Raw genomic sequence first — 13,041 nt, 5'->3', positions numbered from 1 at the left:
AGTCGTAATCGCGAGAGCGTTTTCTAACAGTGTACAATATGGACGAGGATATTCGGTTGCTTGATGGATGTAGTGTTAACAAAAGGGTCAAGGGAGTCATTTTGTTCCAACCCGAAGAATAGCTGTATATACTGTGAGCGAGCACAGCTTGGGAAGAAGATAACAGATGTTTGTGTTTGTGTTTTTTTTTTTTTTTTTTTAATCATGAGTGATGTCTTTGCAAAATGGAAAAATGTTGATCACAATACCCACATTGCCTCCTCTCTATCTTTTTTATTTGTACTTTATGTCATGAAGAAGCTACAGCAGCGGACAACGCATGAGTTATGCGACTGCAACAGAGGCTCAGCTCCAAAATATAAAGCCCAACGAGCAAATAATGAAGCCTTTATCCAGGGGTACTGTCAATGAGACCAACGAGGGCACAGATATCCTTTTGCTTGTAGTTATATGGTCAAGAACGCTTAGCAACGTATACAATTCCAGCCAGAGTTATGAGCAGTATTGCTTAGCGACACATTCAGTCACAGTTATATGAAATGATAACCAGATCAGTAGTGGTTTAAATCTCTCCTCCACAAGGCCCCAGTACCACGTTTGTTGTCACAACTCGGTCGATATAAGGCTTTGCTGCCACCCAGTGGACTGAAATCCCTTTTGCTGACCAAACATAACATGATGTATAATTCTGGATGGATCTACACATGAACAACAACCCGGTTGGACAAAATAAAACTTTGTAACAATACACTGTCTCATATTTTTTTTTGTTTTGCCAGCATAGAGATGAGATCCCATTCAAACGAGGTTCGTTTTTCTTAGTTCCTGAGTAAATCCAGCCTCTGTCACATCTTGTAAATGTTTGGTTCTGCAACACAGCCCACCAGCACAGAAACTACTGCAGCCAATACAGGCTAGCGTGTGCATGCATGTGTGTGTGTGTGTGTTCGCTTTTTTGCTTTGGCATGTTAATGGCTGCAGGTGTTTATGCACATATGTGTGTGTGTGTGTGTGTGTGTGTGAGAGTGTGTGTTGACACAAGGAAGGCAGCACCAACTAAAATCCTGAGAAAAAAAAGTTGGCAACGTCGGACACAAAGGCAACACAGCAAGATAATAGCTTTTTGAGTGTGTGTGTATGTGTGTGTGTGTGCGCATAAGCTTGTGTTAGAGGATGTATGTGAGGCGATTATGGGCGCTGGATTAATGAGAATGTCACTCTAGTCTAAAACAAGCTGTCATAATGTCTACAGTAATGCCGCGTGACTAAGCATGCAAGCAAGTGTGTGTATGTGTGTGTGTGTGTGTGTGTATGAGTGAGTGTGACATCACGGGCACAGAGCGGTGTTCTCTTGGCACTCCCAAAGAGGCTGAGGTGGTGAGAGACACACATTGAGAAAGTACAACACCACAACAAAAATCATGTAAACACCCCAAAACAAAAACTAACAACTATGATCATGTCTAAATTGATTACAGTGATCTGATTAAAAAAAAAAAAAAAAAAAAAAGATCTTGTGAAAGAAATGTGCTATTTACTATGACATGAAACTGTCGTAAGGGAACAAATGCAATTTGATTCATAGACATCTTTAAATGCACAACATGAAACACTGTAATGTGTACTCAACTTTGGCGCTGATAATAAAACAAGCAAATTTACATCGTGGAAATCTGAATTAATTGTACTTTAGACTTGAATTCATAAGGACTCTGATGGTTCACATCACCGATCCCAAATTTAAGTGGGTAAAATGTAAAAAAAAAAAAGAAAAATAAACTAAAATAAAAACTATTTTGAACAGAACCTTCCCAAGCTTGATCATTACAATGAAAAACAAAACAAAACACAACACCAGAGGGACCAAACCACGTGTTTGGACAATCAGTGAAACCAACATGGTAGTGCAAATTAACACAGATGTGTGTTCAGTGCTTTCGAGACAAAGGGACACATAGAGAGACAGTTTAGCCATGAGTCAGGAGACTGAGACAATGAGTACCAGCTGTAGAAATAGATGTCTTTAGATCTTGTTTTTTTCCTCTCGATTTATTTGCAGTCCTCTCAAATTTGCCGTCATGTAAGAAACAGCTGTCTTGTAGTTTTGTCTTTGTTTTATTTCCTGCATCAATTTCCCCCATGTTTCTTCTTTCTTGATTTTTTTCCTTCTTTTTTTTAGTGATTGTTTTGTCCATTGGTCTCGTTCTCCCATCCCCCTGCCAGTACCATCAAGGTGTTGTGTCCAGTTCGCTATAATGTTGCCCAAACCTACTGTAGTTCGGTGAGCCAGAATGTGTGTGAGAGTCAGAATAACTGTAGGCGAGTGTATGTGTGTGTGTGTGTGTGTGTGTCCTATAGACCAAACCAGGTCACCACTTGTGTGTTCTAGTTTTTCTTCCCGGAGAGTTCCACTGGGAGAGTTTTCCCGCTGGCTCCCAGTTGAATCCTGAATGGATGTTTGTAGCTACAGTATCCATGTCCATGTGACCGTGTGCGTCTGTGTGAACGCTCGTTAGCATGTTCAAGTCCATTTAGTTGCTCATGAAGTGTATGAAGGCGTACTTGTTTTGCTCCGTTTCCAGCAAACTCCTCATGCAGAGACTTCTTTCGCTGTGCTTTGCTTTTCGATATCGTGACCAGATAGAGAGCGAGGGAGGCGCTTCCTGAATTCCAATCTGCCACAAGTGACCTGTGAAGGGCACGACGCAGGGGAGGTGAGAAATTTTCATCAAACAACTCTAACTGCCTCGTGCTAGCAGCCAAGTGTGCTTTCTCTGGTTTTATTGTATATGCATCAAAGCGCCGATGCTTTGTTATCTGGGCCAAGCAATGCTCCCTGGGCTGGTTGTCCATGAAAGCGTACCTACTCAGGAAGTAGGACGTCGACATAATCCCTATGGGTTGGAAAACAGTTCTGGTCCATGCTCTTGTCTGGCTAGAGTGTCTACACGTGTTGAACGACCACAAATTGTAGAGTTTGGGCATTGCAGTTTGCATTGACAGCCATGTTTGCTCGACAGCTATTGAAAGCTCCTGCTCAGTTGCTGCTGCTTCTAAGTAACATGCAATTCTATGCCAGCTGACTTTTACAAGTTTTATACTGAGGCGATGTTACAGAGGGCATTGTTACTTATTTGCAGGCAACACTAATAATTCAAGAGACGTGGGTAGCAGCATGGCAACCACAACACAGCCTGGTCACACTGGTTCCAGTAGTGTGTTGGGTATCACAAAAGACTACATCTGTTTGGGTCTAATCTTGAAATGCCTTCCTGCCGTTACAGACTACAGCCAACATTTTATTTACTCACAAAACTGAAGCCAGTGTCATGGGCATCACCATTATCGCATGAGAACAATTTTAGCACTCATACTGAAAGGTGACATGATCCTCTTCCTGCGGGGCAAGCGCTCTGATCCTGACATCCACTCAAATCTCATTCTGCAGCTTTAAAAATACATGGACATTCAATGAAAAATTATAATCCTTTGCTTAATTCTTATAAAAATTTAATGTGCGAAATTTCTTCCGACAACAGTGAGTATATATTTGGTATATGAAATCGGGTCCCGGAGCAATGACCTCAGCCTGAAAGCTGATGTGATGTGTGGAGTGGAGTTGAGAGGTGAAATTTGATCCCAGTTCCCAGCATCTCCACGGGCAGAGAGAGGTGTATCACATAACCACCACTTTGTCTGTCTGGAGATACAAATGGAGGAGGAAGGGGAGGAGAGGAGAAGGGATGTGGAAGATAAGAGGAAGGGCAGTGGATAAGGGGGTGGATACATGGAGTGCATTCTGATACAACACCCATCTTCACTAAACAACACGTTAGCTGCACAAGACGTTTTGCTATGAACTGATCTTGTGTTTTAAAATAACACAAGATGTTGTATGCTGCCCAAAGGAGGGAGGATTACAGAAGGGATGATGAGACAGAGGGAGTGAAGGAAAGAGGAGTGTGGTAGAAACAGGGGAAGCAAGCACTCCACTTTTCTAAGGAGTCTCTGATCAGATCCATATCAGTAATGGACCGAGCATGGTGGGGAAGCGCTCTATCCACTGGAGAACAGAGTAAAGCGTTTAGAGAGGAGGGAGAGGGAAGTTAGGGAATTTAACAAATCAATCAACAAACCAATGTTTCTCCTTCCTTTTTATATGATCTGTGCTCTGCAGTTGTTGCACACTGAGTGTTTGAATTAAGTGTCGTTGGACACCAGATTGCCACATTCACTGGAAAGAGACTGTAGAGGGACCTAATTTGTTCTGGGGAACAGTTTGAAAATGTCATATGACACTCCAAATGCATTTCCACATTATATTTGAGGTCAGAGAATCATGGTTTGCAGATAAGTCCCATGTCTGTTTTTGGCTCCCCTCGACTTGATCTTTTTAAGTCTAGATATTTCTGTTTTGTGTCCTTTTAAGCTTCGATTTCTCTGTCAAATAGAAGACAGATACAAAGGATTTAGGACAGTCATGCCTTTAATGGTCAGTGTCATGTCTCATTTTGCCATCTGCCTTCTCTCTGCCTCTCTGTCCACTGTTTCTGTGTTGCACTCTGGCATTCTTGTCCTCTCTCCTCTCCTACATTTCACCTTGATAATAGGCTGTCATTATTCCCCCCTCTCCCCCCTCCCCCCTCTGTATTTCAGCTCATAAATCCTCTGTCTCATCTCTCCTTCCTCCACCCTTTGAAATATTTTCAGAAATCTCGCCTTTCAGCATTTCATCTAGTAACTGAGCCATTTTGTTAGAGCTCCTCTTCTTCATCCATGTTTTTCCTTTCTTTTTTCTTTTTCTTTTTTTTTTTTTTTTTTTAGCAAAACCACAGGTTCTCTTTTGCTATTCTGCCAGTTTTACTCCTCTTCTTCTCTCCTCTCATGTGAAAGAAAGCCATCTACCAGTCATCTGGTTTGGTATCTCGCTTCTGCTTTGCAGGCTATCTTTAGACTTGCTACTCCTCCCATGCCTCTTCTTGCATAGATATATCTGGAAATAGACATTCCCAAGTTTTTCAGTCTTCATGTCCTCTGATCTGTCTGCGTCTCTCTCGCCTCACTCTATCTCATGCTAATTCCAGCTTACACCATAAGCAGCGTAACAAAATCTGTGATTGCAAATATTTTCTTGCCCTCTTCTTTTCTCTGATCCTATCTTTTCTTACTGTTCATCTTCCTCTGAACCAGCGTGTTTCCTTACTTACACGCTGCTTCTGCAGTTCTTCATTCACTCATTTACATTTCTTATATCTTTCCTTGCTGGTGATCCTTCTTTCCTCTCATGTTTTATTCTGACTGAATCCTTACTTCTCTTTTGATCCTTGGTTGCTTTTCTGTCGATCATTATTTTTAACTTTTTACCTCATACACTGTCTTTATTCTTTCCCTTTCTTCCTGTTTTGTTTTGTTTATTTCCAGGTCTATCATTTGTCTTTTCCCTCTTCCTCTGACCGGTTCCCTTCTTCTATGATCCACTCTTTCTTTGTTCAGTCTGTTCTTTTATCTCCCTCATCCTCTACCCATACTTATTACTTTCTCACTCTTAGTGTGTTTATTCTTCTGTCTGTCACATGTCATCCCCGGCGTGGCAGCTCTCCTCTCCGTGTACGATGAGAACGGGGAAGAAGAAAGCGTCCTGGTAGGGTGGAGGTCGATCCCTCTCGCCGTCCCTCCCTCCCTGGACCCCCTCTCCACCATCCTGCTCTGCTTCTTCATCTCTCTCCCCCCCTCCACTACCCCTGTCCTCCCTCCTCCTAACTTCTTCCTCCTCTTCCTCGTCCTCATCCCCTTCTCCTTCCAGCACGCCCCTGCTCTCTTCATCGTCCTGTCTCGACCCTAACCCGAGGAATCCTCCACCTCCACCGCCACCTCCACCACCACCTCCACCTCCACTGCCACCTCCGCCGCTTCCTCCTCCACTTCCTCCTCCATCTTCCCCTCTCCCTCCCAGGCCTCCCCCCATGCTTCGCGAATGAAACAGGCTGGCCGGGCGCCCATTTCCAAGTCTCCCGAGGGAGAACCCGCTTCGACTCAGCACCAGCCTCCCTCCTCCACCTCCACCTCCCTGTGCTCTAATCCCGGCAACGGTGGCATTCAGCAGGGCCGTGGTTCCCGTTGGCGCCCTTAGCCTGGAGGGTAGGCTGGAGCTTGAGGTGGTCCTCCGACATCGGGGGCAGCTCTGAAGGAGGTAAGCTGAGTTGAAGACAACGGGCAGCGCTAGAGGAGCTGAGTTACCCCCCTGGCCAGGAGTGGTGCCTGGAGGTCCGGAAATGGGGGTGGTGGTGGTGGCGTTGGTTCCCCCACTTGTGTCCAAATCCATGAGGAGAGCTTCAGAATAGCTGGGGACCATCTGTTGGTTGCAGCGGATGTGCCACTCCAGCTCTGTCATGTCCACTGTGTTGACCCGAGAGATCGCTCTGTAGCTCGTCCCGTTGAGTCCAATTCCAAAGCCAATACCTCCACCGTGGACTCCATTCTCAGTCCCCCCCTCACAGCCATCCCCTCTCCCACCTCCACCCCCAACCCCGCCACCTCCTCCTCCAGTGTCTTCGTCCTCCCCAAACAGCTTCTCTACATGGTAGTGGACGTATGCTGTGCGATATTCTGCAACGACACGCAGCGGCCATGACAGGAGGAAAGCTGAAGCCAGCCAGAACACCCTGTGCCTGGAATACCACGGCTGGCGAGCAGGATCCGGGAATGCCAGGATGTGCTCCCGGAAATCCACATTCTTCAGGTGCATTCCCTCCCTGGCCTCCATGTAATCGTCAAGCCCCTCGTTCTCTCCAAAGAAACGTGCCCGCTGAAAAGTGAAAAGAGAATAGACAAAGTAGAATTAGAAATAGAAAAAAATTCATTTAATTCAATGAAATGATTCATTCAGTGAAAAAATAAATAAATAACAAGATTAATGATGATATCTGCAATCACAGTAATAATTCAATGATAATAACACTAAATGAAAAATGAGGAATAGATTAATGTAACTATGGGGAAAATATATCACAGATGGTTGAAATGTCTTTAATTATTATGAATATTATTATTATTTAGTTTGTCAGATTTTATTCATTGTCTTTCCCTTTATCTGTGTCACAGCAGAGTAAAACAGAGTAGGATCACAGAACTACATCAGGTTTCACTATGTCTTTTGCCATAGATTACCTGGGTGAGGTAGGCAGCCTCAGCACGTGCGCTGGAGAAGCTGAAGAGGAAGAAAGATAGTTTCAGCCAAAATATGTGTGATCATCTCGTCACGCACCCCTTCAAGAAAACCTTGTAGGTCATAAAGGTGATGGACTGAGTAACATCTCCATCTCCAACGGCAGATTACAACAGAAGTGGTGGCATCTTCCTTACGAAAAAACTAACAAGGAAATCAGTTTTAACGAGGAAATGTATTGCTTTGATAAAAGCAAAATATAAAACGAGGGAATCTATTGCCTTGTTAAAATTGAACTAATTGACACTGTGGCTGTCAGCGGGTTTTTCCCTAACCTGAAACACTTGGTGAAGCGGAGCCGGACAGCAGGATGCAGCTGAAGGTCCAGCAGCTCCTTGGATACATCTTTGACCCCATATCGGGCGTAGTCAAACTCAGAGCTGGAGGCGTGGGTGTTCACTCGCTCATGGTAGACCTGTGGAGGGACAGAGTGGAGAATAGAGAGGTAGAGAGGAGGAAAAAGGGAAAGGCGGACAGTGGACAGAGGTTTGAGAAAGAAAGCATCATGGTTTCGTGAAGAAATTTTCAAATAAGCAGCTTGTGTGTGTGCGTTCATTTCACCTGTGTGGTGGTATATGCATCCCCGTTGCGGTATCTGGTCACCTGCCTGGTCCTCCTCACATAGTGATAGCTGATGGCCTTCCACCAGATGCAGGGCGTGGCCTGCTGAAGCCTCTGCACACGCTCATACACTTCCTGTGTCAGTCATGATAAAAGCATGATAAAAGCATACATATAGGGGGTCCTTCTCTGGATCTTGCTTAGGTCCCCTGAAAGACTAAGGCCAGGTGGACTAGCAGCTAATAACCAACACCAGTCAATGTCAATGTCACATATTCAGAGCATGCATTTCACAAATAAATATTAACATACTTCTACAATAGAATTAGTTAATTTACGAATGGTTAAAGGATATATCAGACTTATTCTCAGCTGTCCTCAGTGAGTTGTAAAGACGCTGTTATAAGGATCTTTTCTTTGATTTTTCTCTTGATCTTTTCTTAACTGGTCTGTTAAAAATGAGGATCAGTGATATAAAATGAAAAGGCATAACACTCCATAAAGAGTTAAGGCATTGGCAGGATCTACAGAAACAGATAATCAAGTCATATTGTTTGTATCAAGAAATGTTAATACATTCAGCAATCAGTTCCCACCTGGTATTAACATCCGTCCTGAGAAATCCGAATACAAGTGGACAGCTGTAAATCTGTCCGCACACACCTGGTATTAACATGTGTCTCTACATGTGTCTCGCATACCCACTTGAGTTCAGATCTCTCTTTCCCTGCTCTATATGCAAATAAACACTTGTCATTTCAGAGAGAGAGAGAGAGAGAGAGAGAGAGAGAAAGACTGTAAAATGAAATTCCCACTTTGCTAGTCCTCCTTCCACGCAAAAAATAACAAAATGGCATTTAACAGGCAGCAGGAATTTAACACTTTGGCCGCCTATAACATGTCTGTAGTATTCCTATAGTAACTCTGTCATGTCTAAGGTTAGGAAGAATGTGTTTAATTGTGCCAGGGCACAAAATTTAAGAACTGCCACCGCCTCCGAATTTTTATACGGAAGAAAAAACCCTGCATATTGTCAATACATATTTTAGAGACCCCTCAAATTTCATCATGTTTTTAGGGGAGCTCATGTCTTATTAAGGGAAGTTTTTATTCATTAACCAGCTGCTTTATAGCCGCCCTGCACTTCAGTTTGCATTTGGCCCATCAGCTGACAGTTCAGCTGCACTGGGCAGAGTCAGGTAAGATATTTTCTCTACTGGAAAAGTGACAGTCTGACAGAAGACGTCAGGTTAGTAGGCGGTCCTTCGATGTGTCTGTTTACACCTGTAATGCGAACACCTCCGAATCCTGAGATCTAATCACTCTGGACACATTGCTGCTGTTTACACCTGTACTTAGAGGTGTCAGCTGGTATTCAGATTTCTCAGGACGGATGGTAATACCAGGTAGGAACAGCCTCAAAATGTGAAATCCTGCAAACCTTTGTGGGTGCAATGTTCATGTTTTGGGTTTGGTCTATTAAACACTTGGCTGTACTGCTAAATGAACCCCATCATTCGAGCTGATAAGAGCATAAGAAGTGTCAAGGCTGACAAAAATCCCTGAATGTTTTTGGCAGTGGCAGAAAGAACTGCATGACATGAACAGAAAGCAGGATGTAGCGTTCTTTGGGTGTGGTGTAGTAGACCAGAATAGATCAAAGACAGATTAGTGCCCTTAAGTAAACTAACATGTGACTGGCACTTTTTCTTCTACACTTCCACACTCATGGAGGAAACTGGGGCTTAAAAAAGATTCTCTGTCCCTTTCATGAAAGCTGAAATCCCTGACTAATCTGAACCAAACATTTGGGTGCAAGATTGTAAGTACACTATACTCTACCTCCACAGCAATGTGCAGTGCATTTGTGCAACTCTTCTGTGCAAAATGCTTATCACAGGGTCAATTTATATAGCATTTTCGCATTTTCATTTTATCCAGAACAGCTTTCAGTGAATAAGCAGATAGGGGTTTAGTAACTTGCTCAAGGACACTCTGACAGGACCCATGGCTACTGCACAAGTCAAATCTGCAAGCTACTGGATGTGGGAAGGTCTTTCTAGTCACTAGGCCACCCTGCTGAGACTTCAAAGCTGAACTCTCTTGGGACACATACCTGGAATTCAGCATGAGCCAACATGGCAGTCTTGGAGAAGCAGTGCCAACACTCCACCAGGTAAACCACATACAGCATGGCCAGGAACGCCAGGGGGATGTAGACGTAGCCACTAGAACACGGACTCTCCAAGTGCAGGATGTCATTGTAGTAGGCCGCCGAGGTGGCATCGTCGTCCGCACCAAGGGTTATGGAGGAGGAGCCGAGCACGGGGACGCGACACAGGGCGCACCAGGCCAACGTGGCGAAGCAGCCGTACATGAGGACAGTCAGGAGGAGGCACTTCCAATGGGACTCCCGACACAGGGAGGAGGCCAGAGACTGCTGGACTGGCCGTTGCTGTGGGGAGAGCAGAGGAGGAGGGATTAGAGGAGAATAGAAGAAATTAGGATGAAATGTTGCGATACTAATGGACATATTTACTCAGAGGTGGCTAGTTACTTCTGGGTACAGAAATGTACCAGACTCAGGTTTTTCCAGTTTAGTGAGAGAATAGGGACATCCTGAAGTCAAATCTTGACAAGGTAAAGACAAAAGATGGTGCTTGAAGCCAAAAGTAGATCCAAAGTGCTACTGCAAATGGCCAGCACTCAAAAAATGAAGTAATGAATATTAATCTTTATTAATTTAGAATCATGTCCCATTAATGCACGCCATAATGAATCTTTCAAGCTTTCTTCAGTGGTGTGCCACTGAAGAGGGCATTACCTCATTCGTCACTTCATTTTTGCAAACTTACTTCCTTTTCAATAGTTCTCCAGTTTGGCCCTTAATTCATTCAATCAACACTTGCACAAATTAAGCCAGTTGTAATTATCCAATCAGAACACCTGAGGTACAATTTAACTACCCAAAGAGCATGATTACCAGGCGAAACATCTTTGGTGAGCCATTTAAACACTGTGCGGTGGAGAGAGCAAAATGTGATCTCCACTCTGTAGGTGAGCCAGAAGCCACGATATGGAGAATCGATGCAAGTTTTTTAATTGAGAATGCAGAGACTCCGCTTGATGCAAGGCCTCAGTTCATTTTTTAAAAATTTCACCAAGCAGTGCTTAACAAATAACGACATATATTCACATTAAGTAACATAAACAATAAAAAGTAAAACCTTGTCAATCCATAAATTATTTTAATCTCTCTTGTCCTTACTGTTCTTCCTTATTTCTCTGCCGATTGTTCGAAATAATTGTTCGAAATTACAAGGCAGCCATGACTTTCTTGCATCAAAAAGTTAAGATGAATCAATTGATCAGATCTCCTCACTGTTGCCACTCTTCAAAATACAGAATAATTGAGTAAAACACACTGACAATCTCCTGAAAGATATCTAACCCTTTTCCATATTCAAAATGCTTGTGCAAAACTTGGATGAGCTTAAAGGCTCATTAAGGGATAAAGGATTAAGGGATAGAGTGACATGAGTGAGTAAAAAAATAAATCAAATCAAATCAAACATTATGAAGACATGAAACCATACACAAGCACTTCTTTATTCCTCTATCAAGGACACAAACTGAACTGAATGTGAACACTCTTGGATCATTTCTGGAAGGAACTTCACAGCACACATCATGTTAAGAATATATCAGTGGGCATCTCTTTGGCCTCAAATCCAGGCTATTTAATCTAGGTTCTTTAATATTTCAGGAACCCAGCAGCAAGTAGCCAACAGCTCTTTTCTCTTTCCATCTGGCTCTTTTTTCTGCGAAAGCTATTCACAATGTACGTGTTTTGTAGTTTTCTTAAGGAGTGCAATGACAAACAACCTCGTTAAGTGTTTAGACCTGGCAAGCTATGCCAACTGTCTGGCACAAAGTCCATACATCTTTATGAGCAATATGGCTGCTGTTGCATTAAAATCCCACATGGCCAGCTAACTTGTTCACTTTCACCCGTAGTTAGCTTTTTAATTAGAAAAAAACAACAACAACAACAACAACAAAAAAAAAAAGACTTATTCTCTGCTCGACGTCTGCAGTTCTAAAACAATATTTTATTTATTTATTTTGGATTTGAACTGAGTCTGATTGCTGGTGGTTGAAATGATCAAACTGATTCCGAACTGATAATAATTTCCAGGGTTAGAGAAATTATTTACCAAGACAGCAATGGTTTTGGGGGAGTGATAATTCAAAATACTCTGCACATTGTTCTATATTCCATGTAAGTACAGTACAGGCCAAAAGTTTGGACACACCTTCTCATTCAATGCATTTTCTTTATTTTCATGACTATTTACATTGTAGATTCTCACTGAAGGCATCAAAACTATGAATGAACACGTGGAGTTATGTACTTAACAAAAAAAGGTGAAATAACTGAAAACATGTTTTATATTCTAGTTTCTTCAAAATAGCCACCCTTTGCTCTGATTACTGCTTTGCACACTCTTGGCATTCTCTCGATGAGCTTCAAGAGGTAGTCACCTGAAATGGTTTTCACTTCACAGGTGTGCCTTATCAGGGTTAATTAATGGAATTTCTTGCTTTATCAATGGGGTTGGGACCATCAGTTGTGTTGTGCAGAAGTCAGGTTACTACACAGCCGACAGCCCTATTGGACAACTGTTAAAATTCATATTATGGCAAGAACCAATCAGCTAACTAAAGAAAAACGAGTGGCCATCATTACTTTAAGAAATGAAGGTCAGTCAGTCCGGAAAATTGCAAAAACTTTAAATGTGTCCCCAAGTGGAGTCGCAAAAACCATCAAGCGCTACAACGAAACTGGCACACATGAGGACCGACCCAGGAAAGGAAGACCAAGAGTCACCTCTGCTTCTGAGGACAAGTTCATCCGAGTCACCAGCTTCAGAAATCGCAATTTAACAGCAGCTCAGATCAGAGACCAGATAAATGCCACACAGAGTTCTAGCAGCAGACCCATCTCTAGAACAACTGTGAAGAGGAGACTGCGCCAATCAGGCCTTCATGGTCAAATAGCTGCTAGGAAACCACTGCTAAGGAGAGGCAACAAGCAGAAGAGATTTGTTTAGGCCAAGAAACACAAGGAATGGACATTAGACCAGTGGAAATCTGTGCTTTGGTCTGATGAGTCCAAATTTGAGATCTTTGGTTCCAACCGCCGTGTCTTTGTGAGACGCAGAAAAGGTGAACGGATGGATTCCACATGCCTG

At 43.1% G+C, this 13,041-nt stretch overlaps 1 protein-coding gene across 1 annotated transcript in view; it reads right to left on the bottom strand.

Moving 5' to 3' along the window:
• Positions 1-5,569: 5,569 nt before the first annotated feature.
• Positions 5,570-13,041, bottom strand: part of LOC115376609 (transmembrane protein 151B) — a 21,585-nt gene continuing 14,113 nt past the window's right edge. Inside the window, exons 2-6 of the mRNA XM_030076309.1 lie at positions 9,903-10,241; positions 7,787-7,921; positions 7,501-7,640; positions 7,168-7,207; positions 5,570-6,805 (exon numbers count right to left, since the gene is read on the bottom strand). Coding sequence (XP_029932169.1) covers positions 5,570-6,805; positions 7,168-7,207; positions 7,501-7,640; positions 7,787-7,921; positions 9,903-10,241 — 1,890 coding nt within the window. The remainder of the gene's footprint in view (positions 6,806-7,167; positions 7,208-7,500; positions 7,641-7,786; positions 7,922-9,902; positions 10,242-13,041) is intronic.

This window comes from Myripristis murdjan, chromosome 18, assembly GCF_902150065.1.
Source record: "Myripristis murdjan chromosome 18, fMyrMur1.1, whole genome shotgun sequence".
Classification (NCBI taxonomy): Eukaryota; Metazoa; Chordata; class Actinopteri; order Holocentriformes; family Holocentridae; genus Myripristis; species Myripristis murdjan.
Note: the sequence above shows the minus strand (reverse complement) of the source record. Positions and strands in the feature narration are given on the sequence as shown.